This window comes from Diceros bicornis, chromosome 18 (assembly GCF_020826845.1).
Source record: "Diceros bicornis minor isolate mBicDic1 chromosome 18, mDicBic1.mat.cur, whole genome shotgun sequence".
NCBI classification, from domain to species: domain Eukaryota; kingdom Metazoa; phylum Chordata; class Mammalia; order Perissodactyla; family Rhinocerotidae; genus Diceros; species Diceros bicornis.
The window spans coordinates 2072761-2096441 of NC_080757.1; the positions used below are offsets into that span (position 1 = coordinate 2072761).

At 56.8% G+C, this 23681-nt stretch overlaps 1 protein-coding gene across 4 annotated transcripts; it reads right to left on the minus strand.

The window, feature by feature from the left end:
- Positions 1-5484: 5484 nt before the first annotated feature.
- On the minus strand, positions 5485-19353 carry B9D1 (B9 domain containing 1). 4 transcript variants are annotated; one of them, XM_058559578.1, is made up of 7 exons: positions 19184-19345; positions 17513-17581; positions 15635-15746; positions 11613-11709; positions 10353-10415; positions 6087-6154; positions 5485-5853 (listed from the first exon to the last, which is right to left on the minus strand). In XM_058559578.1, the coding sequence occupies exons 1-7, from the start codon at positions 19244-19246 to the stop codon at positions 5627-5629; spliced, it is 699 nt and encodes a 232-aa protein (XP_058415561.1). In that variant the 5' UTR covers positions 19247-19345; the 3' UTR covers positions 5485-5626. The 4 variants fall into 4 exon arrangements, with proteins under 4 accessions (XP_058415561.1, XP_058415562.1, XP_058415560.1 ...); XM_058559579.1 differs by having other exon boundaries at positions 5485-5769; positions 19184-19342; XM_058559577.1 differs by lacking the exons at positions 5485-5853; positions 6087-6154 and adding an exon at positions 6232-6849 and having other exon boundaries at positions 19184-19353.
- Positions 19354-23681: the final 4328 nt, after the last annotated feature.

Genomic DNA, 23681 nt, shown 5'->3' on the forward strand with positions numbered 1-23681 from the left:
TGCGGTTTCTGGCTGTGTCCTTCCCCCATCCCCATCTTTATGAATCCTGCGACACAGGAGAGGGGTGGGCAGGCTAGGGAGGCGGTTCTTCCCTGGAACCCAGCTTGGCCTGCGGTTAAGGAGGCAATTGACTTGGTCTCGGTGCCCATGTGAGTCTCTGAACGTCAAGGAAGGAGAGGCTGGGAGGCTGCCGTCCGTGGCCCATGGTGCGGGACACCGTGACAGCTGGTCTGCAAGGGCATGCTGGTGCGAGTACCGGCTAGTCTTTTACCCCTTGCCGTGACCTTGTCAGGGGTGCACGTCACCACCCATGGACTTCGGGCTTAGCCCTAAGACTTACTTAGAATGAGGTGTAAGTGACGGCTCCAAGGCTGCGTCTCCAGAGCCTGCTGCGCTTTGCTTCCTCTTCCGTGTCCGTGCCACCAGAAGAGCTGCTCCTTGAGAAGCTGCCCAGCCCCCCTGCAGATCCAGGAGACGGCGATGGTGGTAGCCACTGGTTCTTGGGTGGCTTGTGCAGCTTCACTGTGGCAACGGCTGACTGGTGCAGAGGGCCTGTCCCCTCTCGGAAACTGATCAGGGGAGGTGTAGCGGCTGAAGGACAGAAATTCCTCTGAAGGCAGAGGTGGCAGAGTGCTCTGATTGTAGAGGGTGTACAGCAAAGGCAAGGACGGGTGGAGGGAGATGAAGGTGGAAAGGTGGTGAGGGAGGCGAGGGGCAGGCGTGCAGCTTCTCTCGTGAGGGAGGGCCCAGTGCTGACCTCTGCTCTGGGGCTGCTCTGCACACCCATCTTTCTGTGCTGAAGATCTGGCCCCCTGGTGCCCACTTGGGGAGCAGGAGTCAGTAGGGAGGGTTTGCCAGAGCCTGGATCAGCCGGGGGTCCACTCCAGGACAGGTGAGAAGGGTGTTCGTCCGGGTGCTCTGGGTTACCTTGCGGTAACAAACCTCCACATCTCAGTCGCTTCACAAGACAAGTTATTTCTCACAAAGTACGTGTCTGGGTGCACAGCTCTCCAAGCAGTGGTGGGGGACCGCGGCTGCTTTCATCTGGGACACTGCCACCTTCGAGGCACAGCCCTGAAGGCTGCCATGGAAGGGAATGAGTGAGCAGAGTGAGAGGTGTTCCAGATTTCTTAGGGGCCAGGCCTGGAAGTCCGTGGCTTCCACCCTTGTCCTAACACCAGAACTGGTCCCATGGCTCCATCTAGGTGCAGGGGAATGAGGAAGTGCAGGCTTCCTTTGCGCCCAGGGGGACGGGAAATGGGTTTGTCACAGCTGGCCCTCTAGTCACCAAATAATTATGCAGGGAACCACATCCCCTCCCCCTAGGGAGGCCTCAGGTCCCATCCAGTCATCTATAGAATCATGAGAGAGAATAAATGGTGGTGGTTTGTTAGACAGCAAGAGAGAACAGGAGCACACACACAATTCTTTTCTAGACATGAGCCTACTTAATTTCTTGTTGCCTTATCCCCAAGCTTCTTTCAACTTCATGGTAACTGCTGTGAGGCCATTTGGGATATTGGGGGGAGGGCCACCCTCTTAATCAGATATTTACCCAAAGGCTGAGTTACTTCTCCAAATGAGAAGTTTTCTAGGCCTTTATTGCTCAAAGCATTCTTCAATCTTATCTCTTCCCATTTGAGTTCTAGAAAGTTTCCTTTTCCAACCTTTCGATGCCAAAAATTTTTGGATTCTCTTTATTTCCAGTCATTTCTGCTTGCAAACTGGCCATTTCTTTCCTGAGCTCATCCCTTTACTGTGATAACTCTCCAAATACAGCCAACAGTAGCCACCACATACCACACGCCTGCCATCTCCCCCCTCCTCAGAGCCGTGGGCGCAGCAGGCGCATGACCCCCTCCCAAGTTAGCACAGGGTCTCACCTCAAGTTCTGTCCTGCTCTCCAGCCGTTTATCTCTTCTTCCTGCATGCTGCCCAACTGCTTAGCTAATGCCACATACGTTCATGTGGGTTTTGTTTTGGTCTTAGCAAAAAACCCACTCCTGATACCAACTGCCATATCAGAATAGAATGGGCTCTGCAGGAATAAACCCCAGACTCTGGCTGAACCCAATAAAAGTTTCTCACAGAATGCCCACTGGGGATGTTCCTGGCAGCTCAGTGACCCAGGCCCCTCCCTCATGATGCGCCATCTTCAACAGTGGCCTCAGGGTGCTGTGGAAAAGGAAGAAGGAGAAGGATGGCTCACGGGAGGTGTTAAACGAGTCAGAGCTCTAAGTGGTGAACATCCTCTCAATCCACATTTCCTACATTTCTTCAGCCTGAGTTACACACAGGGACCCACCTGGATACAGGGGCCCGGGAAATGCAATCTTGAGCCCAGAGGAAAAGGAAATGGGCTGGTGAACACAGCTGTGCCACAGTGGAGGACAGAATGAGGAGCAAGTGAGGGGTGAGCTTGGGGGCCGCAGGCCTTGACTGCTCACGTAGATGGTGACAAATCTCCACCTGCTCCCCAACTCCCAGACGCAAACACACGCCCTCAGCCTCCAAAGTTCCAGTGTCGTCCTCTTGCCTTGACTGGGAAGAGGCATGAGGGAGCTTTCTGAGGGGATGGTAACATTCTGTACCTTGATGGGGGGTGGGCATGCACTTGTCCAAACTCAGCTCCTGGTACACTTAAGATTTATGCATTTCATTGTATGTAAATGTTCCCTCAAAAGAAAAAACCCCACCTAAAAACAAATATGGGACTCCAGTTAATGGTAAGCATGCTGAAATATGCAGGTGTACTGATGTCTGCAGTTTATTTTGAAATGCACTAAAAGTAGGACGATTGATGGAGAGATGAAGAGTTGGGTAGACGTAAAAACACCAGGACAGGAAAATGGTAATGGTATCATCTAGGTGCTTTGTATGAGTGTTTACTGTAAAGTTATTTCAACTTTTCTGTTTAAACATTTTAATAGTAAAATGTTGGGGCCGGCCCCGTGGCGCAGCGGTTAGGTGCGTGTGCTCCGCTGCTGGCGGCCCGGGGTTCGGATCCCGGGTGCGCACCAACGCGCCGCTTGTCAAGCCAGGCCATGGCGGCGTCCCATATAAAGTGGAGGAAGATGGGCACAGATGTTAGCCCAGGGCCAGTCTTCCTCAACAAAAAGAGGAGGATTGGCATCAGTGTTAGCTCAGGCAGGGCTGATCTTCCTCACAAAAATAAATAAAGTAAAATAATAAAATGTTGAAAAAAATTTTAAAAATTAGGAAATTAAACAATGAGAAGAGGGTGAGCCACTACGTCAAAGGCGCTGACAGACGGGGTACCTGTGACCTGAGACTTGCCCATGGACTTGACAGGACGGCGGTTTCTGGGCAGTGACAGGGAAGAAGGCCAATTGGCATGGGTGGAGGGGAGGGAGGAACAGAATGCAGCCCCTCAAGGCGCTGCGCTAGGATGAGGCAGAGGAGTGGAGAAGCACGTGGAGGGCCCAGGGTTTTTCTTCGTGTGGTGGTTCTGTAAGGTAAGAGAGCACATGTGGAGGCTGGTGTGAATAACCCCGCAGAGGAAAGCACACAGGGGAGGGAGGGAGAGCTGCGGGAACGACACCAGTGAGAAGCCAGAGGGCATGGGATCTCATCCACACGTGAGGGGCGGCCTCAGGCAGGACCAGGTAGGACCACGGCGTTTCTGGAGCAAATGTAGGTTGGTGTCAGATGGCGTGGAGGGAACATGAGGGAGTCTGTCTTTCCGTTTCCTCATGAGCACTTCAGCTGAGGGGAACGGGTACTGGAGGTTTGAAGAGGAAAAAAGGTGTGAATGAGTTTTCTCAGGGAATGCAAGAGGGAGGTGCCTAAGGAAATAAGGGGCGTTACTTAGCAGCACTGAGGGAGACCTGGCCATGGACCTAGCGTGGGCAGTCCTCGGGCTGGCTGCTCTCTGACCATGCCTCGGCCTTCAGCGGGTGGCTAGGTTTCACGAGGGCTGAGGTTGGCCAAGTGAGAGATAAAGAAACAGACAGGGCACAAGAGTTGAGCGTGTATGAAGGGAAAGTGCGTGTGAATGACGACTGAATTCAAAATTGGGCAGGGAGGAAAGGAAAGGAGGGGCTAGCAGTTGGCACAAAGAGGGTCTGTGGGTGGCTTGGAGGAGCTGGATGGAATGAAGGATGGTTGGAGTGGAGACCACACAGGGAGGGAGCCGTCTGGGAGAGGGATGCTTGGATGCACATTTTGGAGGTGATGTAGTCATTGGTAATAAGAAACAGGCTCTGGCCATGGGAGCGGGCAGCTACTGAGGGGCACAGGGCAAGGGAGGAGGCTAGAGAGAGCCCAAGTTGTGGGGAGATCTTCCATGTGGGCACTGATGTTGCCAAGACTAGCTAGAGGGAAAGACAGGTCATCAGGCCTTTGGTGGCTGTCAGTAGTGTGGTCTGATAGCCTGGCTGTCGAGGGAGCTGGGATGGGGAAGGAGGAAATGCTAATAAGGGGCAAGAACACAAACCCCGTCTCCAGGCTCACGGTGGATGGCATGTGGGAGCAAAAAGATACCGGCTTGGAGGGCTGCAGCGGGCAGCGTAGGCTTCAGTAGGGGTCAGAGGTGGAGGGAATTTTCCATTCAAAGAGGGTTGGAATCACAGGAATTTTGCTGATGACAGACCACGAGTTCCAGAGCACACAGTGAGTTGGGGGCAGGGGCTAGGAGTGTCCCGAGCAGCATAAACTTCTGGTGCTGAGAAGTAAGTGTGATAAAGGGCAGAACACGGTCAGTTCATGTGGCCTCTTACGGCAAGTGTGAATTACAGTCAGGGCGGTGTGTAGTGACCAGGCTGGTGGTCTCCAGGCTTGGGGGTGGGGTGACTAGGAGCCTGGGGCAAGGCACTTGGTGGCCGCCTGAAATCCTGTGAGGGTGGTGTGCAGGCCAGGGAGGAGACTGAGCAAGCTCTGGTCCCAGCCCCAGAGGGCTCACCTGGAGCTGCGGGTGACGAGGGACACACTGCCTCTGCTGGGCCCAGGCTGTGTGGGGAGAAGGTAAGAAGGCCCAGCCTCGGGCTGAGGGCGAGGTGAGAGGGGGACTCCACCACAGCAGGCTGCGAGGGCTGCCTCACAGAGCACAGGTGTGGGCCGCGGGGCTCACCTTCCTCTCCTGCTGTGAGACTTGGCAGAAGCTGGAATTCCAGCAGCTTCCTCCTGCTGGGAGGTCTTCAACCCTGACCCCTGGGCTTCGGAGTTGGGGGCAGGCAGCGGCCTGGCTGGTGGCCTCACCATCCAGCTCCTGCTGACAGGCTCTCCTCCTCGCCAGGGGAGGCTGGCAGTCACGGAGCAGGCCGTTCTCCTGAACCCCCAAAGCCCCCACAGTGGATGACTGCTTGTCTTAGGGATGAGCATGTTGAAGCGCAGAAAAGGCCACACAGCCCTGAGTGGCAGAATCAGGGCAGAGCCAACGCTCATGTCCTAGTCGGCCATCCTGGTGGTGGCCTGCTCCCATGGGGGAGGTGCTAGAGGGGAGAGGAGGCAGCCCCAGGCCTGGGCTCTGTAGAAAGGTAAGACTTTATTGTATAACACCCCCACCCCAGGCTGCACTTCAGGCAGATGATCCGTGGCGGACTCTCCCGAAGGACGCCCTGCGTTATTGGAGAGCTGCTGGTCTGCACAGAGGGTAGTGGAGGGGCCCTCACCGGGGGAGGCCCGGGGGCGGGCTGGGCCCCAAGACGCCCTGTGTGTCTGGAGGCCCAGTGTCGTAGCCCAGCTTCCTCATGTCCTTGGTCACCACGTTGAAGAGGAGAGTGACAAAGCCCTGGGAGCGGACACGTGTCACTGGGGACAGAAGGGCAGTGTCAGTCAGGCTGGGGCAGAGAGATCCAGGCTGCTTTGGGACTCTCTCAGCCTCAGTGTTCTCTCCTGTAAAATGGGACAGCACTTGGCCTATGTCCTCACTGGGAGGTGAAAGGGCTGCAGCGGGGACAGACAGACACGGACAGCCCTCCAACCAGGCCCACAGCTGGGAGGTGCTCCCGCAGGACCAGCGTCTGCGTGCCTGGCAGGTCCCTGGCATCCCCCGTCTGTTTCCTGGGGACCCACCTAGTCCCTCCCAGGCCCCAACCTACCCATGGAGTGGGGGGATCAAGCTTTACCTTCCCGGCCTTCACCCTGAGCCACCACCTTGGGGTCTGTGTACTCAGGCCGCCGTCCCATGAACCAGCTGAGAAGACAGGAGAACACTGGATGAGCACGACCCACCCCCCTACCCCGGATATCCCTCAGACACTAGACATGGGGTCTCTCTTTGCTTCAGAAACCAGCTGCCCTCCTCCAACCCCTCCCCCAGGGCCAAGCCCCGGGCAGAGCCTCCCACACCCACCGTCCCTCTGCCCATCTGAAAAGCACGCTGGTGGAGTCCATGGAGGCCTGGTGGGCTTCCACCAGACCCCTGGTGCTCTGCAGCCCCACCCCTCCTCAGCTGGATGCCAAGCTTCCCCATCACCATCATCCATGGGTCTGGTTCACTGAGGCTGAAAGCTGAGGGAGATCTGGGGCGGGGTGGGGTGAGGGCATGGCTCGAACCCAGGTGGAAATCCCAGGAAGGCAACAGCAGCTGAGGTGGGGGAGGGGAGAGGAGCCTGGGGACAGTGTGACCCCCCACCCTCCCTGGGAAGGAGGGCCCCATCCCAGAGTTCAGCAACCATCCTTGGTGTGGCAGAGGCCAGATCCGGGCTCTCCACTTTCCTCTTAATAGTGTGGGACCCAGGACAAGTCACTGCCCATCTCTGAACCCCAATGTTCTCAACTGTGATGGGGATAATAATGGTACCTACCTCACGGGACTCTGAAGGCACTCTGTCCACAGCCACATAAGACATGAACCTTACTATCTGTGGTTTGCACTCTGGGGTACACCTGCAGAGGGCGCACTTGTCTGCAGTGACACACTCCATCATCTAACGCCACTCACCCTGGTGAGGTGCCCCGACCCCCGCTGCCTTCCTTCCCCTCACAGCAGCCTGGCTCTGCGTATCCCCTCCTTACAGAGGGGAAAGAAGTCCAGTGACTCGCCCAAGGCCACAGTTAGGAAGCAGTGGAGCTGCACGGGACCACGGCCTCCTGGCTCCAGGCCCCGTGGCGCTGAGCCAAGGCAGCTCCTTCCAGAGCAGCAGCCTCGCCTCCGACACACCCACTCGAGCCGGAAACAGACACGTGCACTATTCCTGGCTGGGTGGGCCAGGCAGACGCGGGCTTTGTCCCGGAGCCACCTCCCGGGCCTGCACTTTGGGGACCTGCACTGGGGAGGTCAACGATGTGACCACTTGGGCAGCGCGGGGTGCCAGGAAGGCCCCGTGGCCTCCCGTATGTAAGGAGCGAGGCCCCTGCGCCTCTCGCGGTCCCCACACTCCTGGAAATGCCCGTCTTCTGGTGCACAGCAGCTCCCAGCACGGGCTCCGCCCTGCCCTCCGTGGAGGGGCTGACCCACAGGAGGGCCCGGCACCGGTCCAGGCACAGCCGCCCTCGCCACCCGACGGGCAGGGAAGCTGGGCGGAGGCTGGGTGAGTCTTCCCTCGGCCCGGCCCACCCTGATGGTGGAGGGCGCCAGTGCCACTGGTGCTGCCCAGGGCAGGGCCTCCGTCTGCCAGCTCACGCTGCTGGGTGAAGGAACAACCGCCCAGTCTGTCCGCAGGCCATGTGCGGACACAGTGGGGGCCTCACAGATGCCCAGCCCCAAGGAAGAGGACAGGGAGGGAAATGGGGAACCCAGGGTTCCAGCCGGGGCTGGGTGGGCATCACCACCGCTCTGCACCTCAGTTTCTCCATCTGAGGAGTGGGGCTCTAACAGCACCCACCTCACAGGTTGCTGTGAGGATGGAGGCACGGGTGGCAGCCACCACGAGCCTGGCACGTCCCAAGTGTGAATCCACGGAGCTGCCAGGGCCACTGCATTTCTCTCTCTGAGGTCGGCTGGGGTGGGAGAAGAGGCAGATGTTCAGGGCAGTGTTCCAGGCCAGGGCCCGAGGCAGGGGAGGACCCAGGGGGCTGGAAGAACCGAGGCAGGGGAGGCAGGTGGGGGAGAGGGCACGAGGTCAGCAGGGCCAGAGAACTCGGGGCTCGTCACCTGCTAGTTGAAGGTGATCCTAAATGCAGACGTGAGCCTGAGTAGTTTCTAAAGTGGTGTTTTCGGAAAACCTTTTTTGTTACTATGTGAAGACTAGCTCAGAGGTGCTGTCGTAGGCTGAATAATGGCCCCAAAGATACCAGGTCCTCGTCCCTGGAACCTGTGGATGTGACCTCATTGGAAAAGGATCTTTGCAGATGTGATTAAGGTGAGGGTCTTAACATGGGAAGATTATCCTGGATTATCCAGGTGGACCCTAAATGCCATCCCAAGTGTCCTTGTGAGAGCCCAGGGAGATTTGATACAGGGGAGGCCGTGTGACCGCAGAGGCAGGGACCTGAGCAATGAGGCCACAAGCCAAGGCAGGCTGCAGCCACCAGAAGCTGGAAGAGGCAGGAACAGACTCTCCCCTAGAGCCTCGGGGGGTGTGCCTGCGGACACCTTGATTTTGGCCCAATGATGCTGGTTTTGGACTTTGGCCCTCAGAAGTATGAGAAAATAAATCTCCGTTGTTTTAAGCCATCAAGTTTGTGGTAATTTGTTACGGCGGCCACAGGAAACTAACGCGGGCTGAGAGTGGGAATGGGCAGGCCAGCGAGGCTGACAAAGGACGGACGGGAGGCCGTGGGAGAGCAGAGGAGGGAGCCACGGAGGATGCCAGGGAGCGGGGAGGCAGGGAGGGCTGTGGATGACCCCAGGGCTCTGGCCTGAGCAAAGGGGGCTGCTGGAGCCAGCTGCTCAGTGGCCTCCACAAAGCTTGCCTGGGAAGATTCTGTCCATCAAACTGCCTCCACTAATCAGACCTTTCCCCAGCTTCTATAACTGAAGCACAGGCCGCCCTGGCAGTTGAGAGCCCCTCCAAAGGGCGGGAGATGGCCCCTGCCCCGAGCTGCTATCCCTCAGCACCAGCAAAAACCCTGACTGCTTTACAAGCTGTGAGGCCTAACTTGCTCAGGAGTGGAACCCTCTCCACAGCGAGAGCTCACGTGGAGGCCCAGACTCTCCCCTCAGAGCCGTGGGACATGGAGTGGCATGAACGCCCTGGCCAGGACGGCTGTGTGGACACTCAAAGCCCGGAACCTTCCCCGGACCCACTGACGGGCACTACCGCCCTCCCCCACTTCCCCGACAGCCCTGTGGGGTGGGTGTTGTCACCTCCGGCTTACACTGGTCCAGGGCATCTGGCTAATAAGCCCCTTCCCAGCATGGTGGCCTCTTAGAGCTTCTAGGGGCAGTGGGCACCCAAATTCTCCCCTCCCCAGCCCCCACAGCTCAGCGAGGCTCCCTTGGCTCAGGCCCGACACTGTCTCTCCACCCAGCAGGGCTCTGGCCAAGTCTCACCCTGATACTGGCTAGGCCTGGAGGCAGCAGCTCACCAGCGGCCGCCTGGGCACCCAGGTGGTCCTCCATTTCCCCCTCATCCTGGCTGTGAATGGAGGGCCCAGGGCCCATTCCCAGCTGACCTGCTGGGGAGCAGTGGTGGCTTGCAGCTGAGCTGAGCTGACGGGAGCTTCTGTCCCCAAGCCTGAGTCAGTCAGCCAGGGCCCAGCTGGCCCTCCAGCTCCTACTTGGATGTGGTAAGGGGCAAGAGGCCTCTGGGCCGCTCTTCCTTGTCATTTGTCCACAAGCATACCCTGCAGGCGCTGTGTCCCGGCGGACCCCCGCCTCCCTGCCGTCTCCCCCCACATTCCCCCTTGCTCACCACTACGAGCCACACCCACCTCTTGGCTGCTCCTAACACACTAAGCTCACGCTCTCCTCAGGGGCTTGCACATGCTGCTCCCTGTGCCTGGAACACTCTTCTCCCAGACCTGTCACGTTGGCCCCTCGCCTCTGCTCTAGTATCTGCTCAGGTGTCACCTCCCTGCAGAGGCTGCCACCTGTGAGGGCGTTTAGTGACTGACTGATAGAAGATACCTACTAGGATGGTCATTACTGTTTCAGGTTGTCTGGCTCCCTCTGCTGTAGCCCCTCCTATCTCACCTTTTTAACGTGACATTATGTCATGGGCCCTTTCCCATCTGACAAGAGTTTTTCTCTGCTCCATCTGACAGACATTTAACAGGGCACAGAGTAAAACTGCACGGCCTTATGCTGCCGGGACAGTGGCCGAAGGGGGCCCAGTGATCCTCAGCAACCCCACAGAACCCGTTTCCATTTGTCCCCAAAAGACGGAGCAGCCTGAAGATCTGGTGAGGCTACCTGGCACAAACGAGGGGTGGAACGCGATGTCCCTCCCTCCACTCCGACCACCTGCGTCAGAAGGAGGGGCCGGGGGGATGTGTAGAAAACTCACCTTGTAAACTTCTGCAGTTTAGACGTAGATTCTGGGACAAACATGGGGATGGTCCTTTTGTGCCTGAAACAAATGTTTTCACAGACAGAAGTGCTGAGTAACAGAAAAGTGACGGAACTTTCTGAGCCTCTGGCAAGCAGCGAGCAGGAGCACTCCCAGATCAGGCAGTGCCAAGTCAGAGCCCAGGCTGGCCATGCCCACTGTGCCCAGGCCGGACGCCGAGTGCTGAGAGAGCACCGTGCACAGCAGGCCCGGACCCAGCCTCGCACGGCTCAGCGTCCCGGGAGCGTCTCGTTTCTTTCAAAGAGTCAAGAGGATGCTGAGAGTTACAAAAATCAAACGTGGGGTCCTGGCTCACACCGTGACCCTCAAAGCCCTGTCCTTCTCCAGATGTCCAAACGTGCTGCCATCTTCCAGGCCCTATTGGGATGCCCTTCCTCCAGGAAGCCCCTGACACTGGCCAGGGTGCAACCCCTGCTGTGGTTACCTGCCCCAGTCCAGTCCCTTCCTCAGAGCCGGGGGTCCTGCCCCTCACCTGCCTGGTCCCTCCCTCCTGTCCACGCCCCCTCCCCTGGCATCCTGCACTTTGTGTTTCCACAATAACACTCAGAGCACTCAACACACGCGCTGCTCCTCCTCCTCCCTCCGCCTTCTCTACACAAACCCCTCGTCTTTTAAGATCAGCTACCCCTGGCCCTCCTCTGTGCCCAGAATACCCTGCATCCGCACCTCGTCACTGTGCCTAACTAAAGAGAATCACGTCTTTCCATCTGTGTCTGGGGGCTTCTGAGGGCAGGACCGGTGTGGTCACACGTGTCTGACACACCTGTGTCCTGAGGCCGGCAGAGCCAGGTACAGAAGGGGCATCGGTGGGGCGCACAGCACACTGAGGGAGGGAAGAGGTGCAGGAGGGAGTGTCCCAACTCCAGACCCTCCGTGCCCGGAACAAGCTGCAGCTAGACCCAGATCCCCTCAGGATGCCCTGTGCTCCCTGCTGGGACCTCCGACACTCCCTGCCTCCCCACCTGCTGCTTGGGTGGCAGCATTAGCCTCACCCACGTGGGTCTCCTCCCAGCCATGGGATGCAGCCCCACCTCCAAGCCGAGCTGCCCAGGCCCCTGGGGACCCCAGCACGTTCCTAGTCTAGAGCTGAAGGCTGTCTCAGGAAAAGCCCTGCTGAAGGTGCCCAGGCCCCTAGGCCAGCATGGCCCAGCGAGGGACGGGCTGAGGCCCAGGGCCCAGGTCAGAGTGAGGACCTACCGGCCGGGGGAGAAAGGCACGTGCACCGCCCCGTAGCCTCGGACCACATCGTTCCCGAACACGTCCGGCCCGTACACGCTGAGCACGATCTGCGGCCCTTGGGGAGGACAAGGCAGGGGGTCAGCACGTGGCGATACTCAGGGGAAGGTACAGGGCAGAGAACAGGGAGGATGGTGCTCAAAGCCCTAGGGGTGTGGGCTTGATGAAGGGCAGGAGCGGACATGGCACCCCTCTGCACCAAGGGTTTCTGCCAAGAGGCAGGCGGGGAGGCTGGGGAAACTGGAACCTGCTGGCCAGGCCCCTGGCTCAGTCCAGATGCCCGAGTCACCGAGCTCAGATGCTGCCCAATTCTGTCTTTCGACAGACACAGGAAGTGCCTCCGGAGGCCCTGTTCAAGGCACGAGGACCCAGCTGTGCACTGAGCAAAGGGCCCACTCTTGGGAGCTTTCCTTCTGATGCAGACCACAAGGGCTCCCGGGCCAGAGAGGGGCTGGTTTGGGGTGTCCATGGGAGAGGTCAGAAAGCAAAGGGCTTCCATGCATCCTCCTTTAAAATATTAACACTTCCACCTGTTCCCTGCTGACATCGAGGCGTATAGGTCCTTTCACCTCTGTCAGCACATTCGTCCTCTGGACGCAGGCGACAAATCATCGCCCCAGGTGACAGGTGAGGCAGTGAGGCCCAGGAGGCAGCCTATCAGGCTCTGATCCTGTGGCTACTAGCACTGGCCTAGGCAATAACCTCACCTCTCTGCCCCTCAGTCTCCTCATCTCTAAGACACTCGAAACAGTGCATAAGTGTCCTGTCCATCACTACCCCTCAAAGGTAACCACTACCCTTTCTTTTTTTTTTTCCTGGGAAAGATTCGCATCTTCCTCTATTTTGTATGTGGGTGCCACCACAGCATGGCTGCTGACAAGGGGTGTGGGTCTGCGCCCGGGAACTGAACCCAGGCCACGGAAGTGGAGCACGCCGAACTTAACCACTAGGCCATGGGCTGGCTCCCAGATAATCACTATTCTGAATTTTACAAAGCCACTTATTTTCTTTAGGGTTTCACCACCAAAGAACGCATCCCAAACACAGTACTTTGGTCCTACCACTGTTCTGAACTTTACGTAAATGGAATCACACAGTATACAAATATTTTTGTATCCAGCTGCTTTTTTTCTTTTTTTTTTTTTTGTGAGGAAGGTTAGCCTTGAGCTAACATCCGATGCCAATCCTCCTTTTTGCTGACTGGCCCTGGGCTAACATCCGTGCCCATTTTCCTCCACTTTATATGGGACGCCGCCACAGCATGGCTTGATAAGCGGTGCACAGGTCCACGCCTGGGATCTGAACCTGTGAACCCTGGGCTACCGCAGCGGAGCACGCCAACTTAACCACTACGCCACCAGGCCAGCCCAGAAGCCCTTAATTTTAATAGTCAAATCTATGGATCTTCTTCTGTAAGGAGTCCTTTTAAAAACTCTTCCTTTACCCTGATATCCCAGCTCTAGTCTCCCATACTATCTTCCTGAAGCTTTACTATTTTGCTTTTCCCATTTACATTTATAGAGCCATTTGGGATGGACTTTTGTGTATGCATGACATGAAGCAGGAACTGGGTTTCATTTTTTTCCCGTGCATGTCCAATTGTCCCAGCACTGCTTATCAAAGACTCTCTCCCCTCCTACTCGGCAGTGTTCCGTGGCTATGAATCCACCATCTACACGGGCCTTAGGCCTGTCTGGGGGCCTCTATGGATGTTTGTCTATCCTTGTGCCAAAACTACACTGTCTTAGTTATCGTGCTTTATAATTAAAGCTTCATATCTGGTGGAACAAGTTATATTTTCATATTATTATAAATAATTTATTTTTAAAATATTTTCTATTTGCTTTTTATATAGAACAGAACACATAAATATTTTTAACACAAAAAGCAATTGATTTTTTTTTTTGCTTGATGAAGATTAGCCCTGAGCTAACACCTGTTGCCAATCTTCCTGTATTTGGTATGTGGGTCGCTGGCACAGCATGGCTGACAAGTGGTGTAGGCCCCCCCTGGGCACTGAACCCAGGCCACTAAAGCAGAGCGTGCCAAACTTAACCACTAGGCCATGGGGCTGGCTCCCAGAAAGCAACTGATTTTTGTATAGTCATCTTATATCTGGCATTCATGCCAATTTATTAACTCTAATAATTTATCTGTAGGTTATTTTGGAAATTATACATACACAATTAGGTCATCTGTGGATGAAAGTTTTGTTCTTCCTTTCTAATTCTTTTTTTTATTGAGGTAACATTGATTTATAACATTACATAAATTTCAGGTGTACATCACTATATTTTGGTTTCTGTGTAGTCTAATTCTTTTATTTGTACAATGTGGGTTGTGGTAACAAGCTTCCTGATTTGAGAGAAATCTTTCAAGATTTCACTAAAAAAAATGATGTTTGTTCTAAGTTTTTTATAGATAGACTTTATCAGGTTAAGGAAGGTTCCTTCTATTCCTAGTCTGCTAAGTTTTTATCATGAATGGATGTTGAATTTTATCACATTTTCTTCATTTATGGGAATGACCACGACTTTTCTTCTTTTTAATGTGGTGAATCACACAGGGGATTTTAGACGTTACACAAGTTTTATATTTCTGGAAGAAACCCTACTTGCTCACGATGTATTATCCTTTTTGTATCCTGCTAGATCCAGTTTGCAAATATTTTGTCTGGGAGTTCTGCAACCACCTTCAAGGTCTGGAATGGTCAGGGGCTGGTCTCCTTCCCTTTCTCCCTCCCTCTCAGAGCACAGCTCTCTGAGGTCTTGGCCCAAGTTGCTGGGATTTTCCTGACTCTTGTGCCCCCAGCCCAGAGAGGCTGTCAGAAGTCTTGATCAGCCTCTCAGTCGGCTCTGCTGGAAGCAGCAGACACTCCTGGGGGATGGGAGTAGGGCCACATCTCTTCACTTCTGTTCTTCTCCTGGATCCTGACCTGGTAAACCTCTACTGCTTTGCTAGCTCTCTGATACCTTCAAGTAGTTGTTTTTTGGTTTTACTTTTTAATATTTTATTTGCCTCTCCTAGCTGTCCTCAGCAGGAGGAGGTTGGTCCGTTATCTAGTGGCCCATTCCAGGAAGCCTATGGAAGTTTCTTACTCACGGATGATGACAATAGGATGGCAGTCCCTGCCCAGGAGGCCCGCCAGGCAGCCCCTGTCCTAGACCCTCTGCACCTGGTACGCCTGGTGCAGCAGAAAGGCCCAGACTGTGAAATCAGACGGTCCTAAAATCAAATCCATGCTGAGCTACTAGATGTAAAGCTAGATGTCACTTTTTTTGAGTCTCAGTTTCCTAATACGGGAAAAGAAATGGAGAGAAATCTTCCATCAGAAAAGTTTAGGAAGCTTGGACAAGCCCACACAGGGAGAGTATTCACAGCCCCCCTGGAGCTAACCCCAGGCTTTGCACACAGTAGGCGTTTATCAAGTGAGTGAACAACTACCAGACAAGGTAGAAAGTCAAGACTGCAAGCAAGGGAGCCTTTGGGAAGGAGGGCAGAGGTAGGAGGTGGGAAGAGTATCCCAGCCAGAGAGAAAAGCATGAACCACAGCCCAGAAAGGGGGACTTGAGGGACTTGCAAAGGAGCAACAGGTGGCTCGGGTTTGGCTGGAGCACAACATGTGACGGAAAGTTGAGAGACATCAGGCTCAGCTCTCCAGGCCAGACTGCTGCAGCCCCGGACACCGGGCTCTGCCCTTCACAGGCACGGAGCTGTCGCAGGCCTCAGGCTGGGGCCTCACTATTGATTCATGGTGAACTTCCAAAAGCTCACGTGCACAGCGTGTGGATGAACTGGGGTGGGGTAGGGCGGGGAGGAGGCAGTGGCGGAACAGCCAGGTGGCGAGAGAGCGCAGTACACGGCTGGTGCAAGGGCCCAGGGGATGGGCAGTGAACATCTGAGTGCGGACAGTGGTGGGCAGGATGAGGCCGAGACTGTCCTGGGGGCACCTCCCCGTCCCTGCAGGGCCCCTGCGCACTCACAGCCATAGGGGTTGGTGCTTTTAAAGGTGACGTCGATGGGGAAGTTCCACACCAGTGCTTGCCGCACATCTTGGCTCTTGGACGTGATCTGTGAGATGCCCTCTTCCAGACCCTGTGAGACAACGACAGTGACAGCTGGTGTCCAAGTTCCAGGCTGCCACGCCCCTCCCCTTAACCTGGGCGAGAGTCGGGAGGGGTATCTTCTTCACTTTCTTCTGCCAACACACTAACTTCCAAACACAGGGAACTAAGAGATAATGGAGCAGCTCCTAGGTCTTTCAACGTTGTGGTCCATTAGAGCCTGACAACCTCAGGAGCCACCCTCCACTCGTGCACAAGACCTCGTCCCCTCCCGCCTGAGCCAAGGAAACGGCTCCAGCATGTGGCTCCTCTCTCCTCCATCAGCAGCTTTCCCAGAGCACTCCCATCGGAGTGCGCGTGTATGTAATCTTCTCTGTCACAGGGCAAGACTCATGACTCTCCTTCCTCCCCGCATCGACTCAGTCTTGGCTCCCGTTTACAGCAAACCTCCTCAGAAGAGCTGTCAATACTCGCTGGCTCCAATTCCTTCTCTGCTTTTCTTCCATGAACCCACTCCATCTGACTGCAGGCCCCCACTCTACTGAAGTGTTTTTGTCAAGCAACACCAGTGACCTCAGCATCGCCACCTTTAGGTCACTTCTGTCCTCATCTGAGGTGGCCCACCAGCAGCATCCGCTCACTTCCTGACACACTTCCTCCGCTCGGGTTCCGGGACACCTCCCGTCTTCGGGTCCCCGCTCCATCACTCCTGCCGCTTCCTCCTTGGTCTGCTGCGCCCGAGCTCAGCCTCCGGGCCCTCCTCCGCCTGCACGTGGGATCTCAGCGTCACAGGGCTCTCAGTGTGGGCTATGTGGATGGTTCCCAAGCGTGTGTCTTTGGCCTGACTCCAGGTCAGCACTGCCCTACCTCCACTGCTGACCCTGCACCTCCACTTGGGTCTCTGGAGGGAACCTCCAACTTAACACACGCCGGGCTCAGCTCTGCAGAGTTCTCCCACATCTGCTCCATCTACAGTCTTCTCATTGAACGGCAACTCGGCTTCCCAGTGCTCAGGCTAAAACGCTTGGCGTCATTCTTACCTCCTCTCTCTCACACCCCACATCTGTCCAACAGGGAAACCTCTTGGTTCCATCTTCAAAACAGACCTGAAATTCACCCCCTCTCACCTCCCCGACTGCTGCCTGCCCACGCTGCCATTGTCTCTCGCCTCTCTACTGTAACCGTCGATGGTCTCCCTGCCTTGGCCGTTATTCCCCACAGTCTACTCTGTATCCCCAGCACCCAGACGAGGAAACAGGCTCAGAAAGGTGAAGGAAGCTCAGCCTCCACTTCCTCAACTGCTGTGAGGATTAAACAAGTGCTCTGCAAACAGTAAAGGGTGGTGCAGGCCAAGGCTGTCATCAGAGTCCCTCTCCTGGGAGGACAGACTGTTCTTTGGGAAGTCTTGGAAGGAGAGCTCCAGAGTCCTCCCCATGGGCTGAGGAGAGGCCAAACAACGAAGGGACCGGCCCAGAGTGTCTCCAGCTCAGCCACGTCCAGGCTGGCTCTCTGGGGCCTGCCTGCCTGTGCTGCCCACACGCTCCTCTCTGCTGCCATGTGCAAGCTCCCAGGATAGGGTATGTGAGTGAGCACGGCCTTGGGGGACGGGTCAGGGAGCCCAACAGCGGCTGCGTTCTCCGCTCCAGCTCCACTAGCAATAAACTCACGTTCGCATCCCTCCAAACTGCCTACTCGCAATTGGTTCCGCACCGGGAGGGAAGGGGTGTGATGGACACCTTCAGAAACCCCAACAGTCATGATGGCTGTGAGTAAGGAAGGCCCAAGAGGCCAGCTTACCGCCGTGGGGGCCCAGTCCTGGCCGTACACAAAACAGTACTTGCAGTAGAGATCATCGTACTCAGGAAACTGGAAAACAAGCACACATGGGTTCTGTTTACGGGGACTCATGCTGAGGCCAGCACGGTGGCTAGGGAGGTGGAGGTGATAGGAATTCTGAACAGGGGCCCCTGGGGTGCGGTCTAGGAGGCAGCTGGGGATGTGGACATGGAGGGGCTGGGTCCAAGATCTGGGAGTCCGAGGGAAAGGCCGGGGCTGCTACTGCCCCTGGGCCTTTGCTCAGGCTCTGCCTTCTGTCTGACATGCCCTTCCCATGCCTCTATCTGGTAAACTCTTGCTCATCCTTCAAAACTTACCCTTCAGGGAGCCTATCCTAACTTCCAGGCTGTCTTAAGGGCCACCTCCCGGCTTCTTCAGCCCCTGGTGCTTCCCTCCATCAAAGTATTGATTGCCTGTGTTTATTTGTGTCCACCCCATTAGACTGTGAACAAGGAACAGGTACGATACCTTTCAGTGTCCCCAGTGCCTGGCACAGGGGTGGGCACAGAGCAGGTCTAAGGGAATGGCGCTGAGTGAAAAGTCTGAGAACCAGGGTGCCAACAGGACCCAGAGCATACACACGGCTGGAGCTGAAAACCTAGAGAGGGAGGGGCCTAGAGCGGGGGTGGGGGGGTGGGTGCTGAGAGCTGAGACCATGACTCAGCACAGCTGAGGGTCCCTAACAGGAGAGAGGAAGAGGGGGAGGCGGTCTCTGTCTCCCACACTAGGCCAAAGCAGAGGTGGATGGAGTGGGAGCATGGGGCAGCATCCTTGACAGAACCGGAAGGCAGGAGACACCAGGCCCCAGCAGAACGTTACCTAAACCATCTCGGTTAATTCTCACAATAATATAATAAAATAATAATAATAATAAAACACCATCTCCAACAGCCTGGAAGGGCAGTCTGGCAAAGCTTGGACGTCAGACAGACTAGGTTTCAAATCCCAGCTTTTTCCCATTTGTAAATTGGGGATGCCAGTAATACCTACTTCACAGGGTTGTTGTGAGGACTGAATGAGCACTGCTGAGCACGGAGTTTGGCATATATTTTATATGCCATATATTTTATATGTTTTACATAGAGAATGGTTTTTATAAAGTGTAGAAGGATGGAGAGTAGCGTCCCCTTCCGTCTGACAGACACACCCTCCCTGGATCATTCCAGGCCACCACCATCGTTGGATCGGATTGACCGAATCATTCTAACCCAAGTTCAAGGGTCTGAGGGTTCAGAGTGCGGAGCACTCCCTGCGCCCGGGACTCAATCACTGAGGACCAGACCCTCAGTGCCCGCCAAGCCTCGGCTCCTCCAGCTGCACCCGCGTTAGGCTCCTGGCCGTGACTCAACAAAGTGGACACGATTCGAGCCAGGGGCCACAGCCTTAACTGAGCGTGACCCCGGTACTAGCTCAGCCTCTCGAGGTCTGTTCCATAGCCGCACATCGGGAATAAGGATTCCCAGCCCCCCCGCGCCAAGCCCCTCAAATGCTGGTCCCCTCCCCCGCCTAACCGAGGGAGAGAGGCTCGGAGGAATCACGCGTCTCTGCGGGACCCCCACAGCAGCCCGGGAGGTGCGGGACGGGCCCCCGGGGAGGCTGGGGGGCGGGCCCCGGCGGGGTCCAGGCGCTCACCTGGGCGCTCTCCACCTGCCCGTTGACCATGAGCAGGAAGACGCTAGGACCCGCGGCCGCCATGGCAAGCTGGGGGCGCCGGGAGGAGACCCAGGCAGCGCGCGCGGTTGCTAAGAGGCGCCGGGCTGCCCTGGAAACAGACGGCGTGGCGCGCGGGACACGTTTCTTAGAAGCTGGACCTTTGCGAAGGCGCGTGCGTGCGGGTAGAGGTGCGCAGGCGCAGTCAGCGGCAGCCTTGGAGAGGGGCGGGGCTTGTGAGGGGCGGGGCTCCGCGGCCCCACCCTTCTCCGGGGCGCTGGGACCGGTCCACGCGAGGCCCGGGCCTGGAGTGTGGACCCATTGTGTAGAACCCAGCCCCCCGTCCTGTCCGGTTAGGTCCGCAAGAGTGTGTGAGGTCCCGCACCCGGCCCTGCTCCGCCCGGAAGCGCGAAGGCGCGCCCCTGACTCAGGCCCGCCGGAGGCCAAGTGGTGCAGACAGCCGTCAGCCACGAGGTGTCGCTGTGGCGCCACCGGGAGGGCGCGGCGGGGCGGGCGGGCGGTCCCCGCGTGTCAGGATTACAGCGTGAGGGCCGGGAGCGCAGATGAGGGTCTGGCCGCCGGGGTTCTGGGAAGTCTGGGGACGAGCAGTTCCCTGCCTCAGGTTAAGGGGATGCTGCCTTGTGGCTTTTGAGACCCTCGACCCCGAAAAAGTTTAATAAACAAACTTGGGAGGGACTACAAGAACCCTTAAATTCAAGCCACCGCTCCTCAATGTGAAGCGGGGAAACCGAGGCCCACGGAGGGGCCTCCCAGTCACCCAGCCGTCGGGGGAAGAGTGAGCCGGAGCCCACGGCTCTGTCAGGACACTTCAGATGACAGTGACTCCTTGGCTGCCCCAGTAGGTCACAGCTTCTGTTAACACATCGCTCTGGTTCCTCTTAGCACGCGCCGCAGTTCGTATTTACACGTTTTTTATTGCCGTATCTGGGCTCCTGCTCGCCTCCCCCACTAGACTCCATGAGCACAGTGGCCAGGTTGATCTTGTGCCTGGTTGCCTGGTGCATGGTAAGCACTGGTAACGGCTTGTCGAATGAATGAATGATTGAATACATTTCCGTTACACAAAGGAGGAAGCGGATTCAGAGAGGGGAGGTGACTGGGACACAGTCATAGCAGCAGGTGAGTAACTGAGCCAGGATTCAGACCCAGGACTCCACAGGCTAAGGACCCTCACTGCCTCCTCTTCTTGGTCTTGGGCAAGATCAAAGGGCACTTCTTAGCCAAGGCGTAGAAGGTGGCCTTAGAGACCTTATCTCTGATCCAGGGAATGAAGGGATACACAGGCATGTAGACTTCAGGGAGGCGGGTCCCCACACAGGGACTCCAGGTCATCACGCCCTGCAGCAGCCAGAGGCTACTTCGGGGGCAGACCAGGGGGGTCCCATCAGACACCTGTGCAGGAGAGAGAAGGAAGGGTAACAGCCAGCCTGGACCCACTGAACACCACCCCCCAGGTGAGCAAAGATACCTGATGACGGGAGGGGACTGGGCAGCCAGGGTTCATGCCTTTGACAGGAGAGGCTGAGGCTGGGCAGGCTGGATGGGTGGGAGCCCAAATGCAGCACACGGAGCTCAGGCAGGGGTTGTCTGCCTCCCCGGGGACGCGGTCATACCCCCTTCTCCACCCCTCACACCCTCTCTTTCCAATTAAAATGCTTTCTCCTACAAATTCTACCACTCTCTCCCAACTCTTTCCTCCTTGTGGCTTTTGAGGCTCAGAATTACACAAAAGTCAGTTTTCAACAAAATGCTCGCGATTGTCAAATAACCAGGGGGCTCTCGGTAGTTTAAAACCTGGCTATGTCAAGGACTGCCCCACATTCGAACAGGACCTAAAGGGAGAGTCTACCCAAGGGACTGGAAACTCTGGGGTGGCCAGCAGGGGTGCGGCCGAGCCAGTTCTCTGTGTGATGTGGAATGGGAGACCCCAGGAGGATGGGAGGGTGACCAGGCCTGGCTCTACCAGGTTTAGTGGCATGAGGAGGCACTGTGGGGGAGCGTGCATCTCGAAGCCTGCTCAGGGCAGGGCTGGAATCCTCACCACCAGTTCAGGATGGCTGTAGGGGAGCCTGGTGCACTGTGAGCCCTTGGGCAGGCTGAGCTTCAGGTCAAGACAGTCAGGTTGGAGGCGAAAGGCATCTTTGCAGGACCCGATGTCCAGCGGTTTCAGCGGGACACTGTGCAGCTCTCGCGGTGGGATGTAGGGATCTGCACGTGCGGAGGGGAGGAGGGGGGCACACCTTCAGCCAAGACCAACATCCTGCGGGTTTGCAGCCGTCCTGTGCTGCTCGTTGTTAACATACTGCAAGGCTTCCTTACCTGCCCTAAGTCTCCCCACCGCCCGCCCCTCCGAGAATACCCTCCTGGGCCTCCAGTCCTCCCTGACACTCCTCATCCCCACCTCCCTCTTAGTACAGCTCCATCCTCTGGTGGACTCGCCCGGTCCTCTCAGGGAGACTTCAAGCCTGCTGAGATCTGGGATACACTGTGGGCCAGGGAGGGGGCGGGGAGAGTGCCCAGTGCCAGCCGTCCGGGCCAGGTGGGGCTGGAAGCTGACTTAGGCATAGCAAGATGTCAGTGCCCACCCTCTCCCCTGCCCATGGTGCCCACTGGGCAGCTGACCAGAGCTCAGTTGTTCTCTGGGGCTCAGGGACCCCAAAGATGACTGCATCTGCAGGGTCCCAGCTCCACCCTGGCTGTCATGTCCGCCTTACCCAGTCCAGCATCCCCTGCCGCCCTCAACCATCCCAGGCATCTACTCCCATCCTCACCAAAATCAGGCTCAAACCCCTGGGCCCAGCAGAGCTGCCACCAGGGGGAAGGCTGGGGGCAGGTGGCCAGAGAGATAGGCTGCACAGCACTGCTGAGCGATGGTGGGCTTTTCAGCCGGGCCAGGGCCATGCCACCAGACCCAGAGCCCTCGGGCCCTCCTGGGGACAGGAGCAGCTCCTCCACGCTGGATGTGCTCTCACAAGCCTCCAGTGCCAGTCGATTTGGGCCCAGGGTCACAGTGAAGAGGGACAGGGGCCAGCTGTGGAGAGCAGGAGCTAGTGAGTCTGGGGGCCTCTGTCCCAGAGCACCTCTCCACCACCCTCCCTGGCCCCTGCACCTACCTGCCAAAGCAGTTGGTGCCTGTGAGCACCCACTCTGGGGAGATGAGGGCCCCCTCGCAGCGGTACCTGGTGTCCAGGAAGATGCTTGCCTGCCAAGGCCACGTGGCTGGGCCCTTCCTGCTATAGGCCTCGGCTGGCCTGGGCCCTGCACCGCGGGAGAATGAGGCCTCACAGCCCAGCTCTGGGCCTGGAATCCTGCCCTTCATCTCTTTCCCATCTGTCCCCCCATCTTTCCATCCAGGCCCTACTAACCTGCAGCCCCAGCTCCCACTGCTTGCCCCTCCCGCTTGAAATCAGACCATCTGCGGTGGACTCCTGTGCGGCCTGGAGAGAGCTCCTGAACCTCTCAGGTCCCCTTTTCCTCGTCACACCGAGGAGGTTGTTGTGAGGATTAGATGTGATAATATACGTCAAATACTTAGATCACACTGAAGCTCAATACGTTTGCAGCTACTCTTATTATTAAAGGTAGTTCTTGGAATTCTCATGCTTTTTTATGCGTCCAGGTTTGCACACGCTATTCTCTTTACCTAGCATATCATGCCCTACCTTCTCCAACTAGAGAACTCCTATTCAGCCTTCAAAGCCCACCTTTGTGAAGTCTTCTTTGATCTCCTCTTCTCGTCCCCCTATAATCTGTGCCTTGGGAAGATTTCCTCCCCTTCCTGCCCAGAAGCTCATTATAGGTGGGTGTCCAGCTCTGCTTGCTTTTCTGTCAAGACAGGGAGCTCACTCATTACCAAGGCAGCTGGGCCTGCTTTAGCTGCCCTGCCCCGTAAACCTGGTTCTCCAGTCTGGATCTTCAAAGGTCAGTCCCCATCCACATGGAGCTCCTCCCTGCAGACTGGACAACCCTGCTGCCTGTCACCTGCTCTGTCTTGCACCCAGGTTCCTGTTCCTTGAACCCAAGGCTGGGTTACCAGCTTTAAGAGACATGGACTCAGCCCTCAAAGGATGGGCAGCCACCTCTGCAGCAGCTCCCTGCCTTCCCCTCTGCTCCGCAGGCGCCCTACCCCTTACCCACAGCTCCTCACCAAATAGCAGCGGCAGCAGCAGCAGCAGCAGCATTTGTAGAGGGGCCCCGGGTCTCGTCCCCACTGAGTCTGGCCTCCTCCCTGTCAGCCCAGGAAATTTAACCTCTCCAGTGCTCTCCCTACCACCCCCATGAGGCCCACGTCACTAGGCAAAGGGGAACTGGCCTGGGGAAGAGGAAGCTCCTAAGGCAGGCCTGTACCAGGGTGGATGGCAGGCGACAGGCGTCTTGCAGGCCTCGGCCCCTCCTGGCTGAAATCAATAGCCTCCCCCCATCCTCCCCCTCTTTACCCCCCAAGGCTTGGTAGACCCCC

Bases quoted from the DNA above. Each gene is read 5' to 3' on its own strand.
- B9D1 (XM_058559577.1), bottom strand. From the start codon at position 19,246: ATGGCGGCCGCGGGTCCTAGCGTCTTCCTGCTCATGGTCAACGGGCAG. The intron at 15,747-17,512 runs GTAAGCTGGCCT...GTTGTCTCACAG, and splicing joins AGGACTGGGCCCCCACGGCG to GGTCTGGAAGAGGGCATCTC. The intron at 11,710-15,634 runs GTGAGTGCGCAG...GTCCTCCCCAAG, and splicing joins AAGCACCAACCCCTATGGCT to GGCCGCAGATCGTGCTCAGC.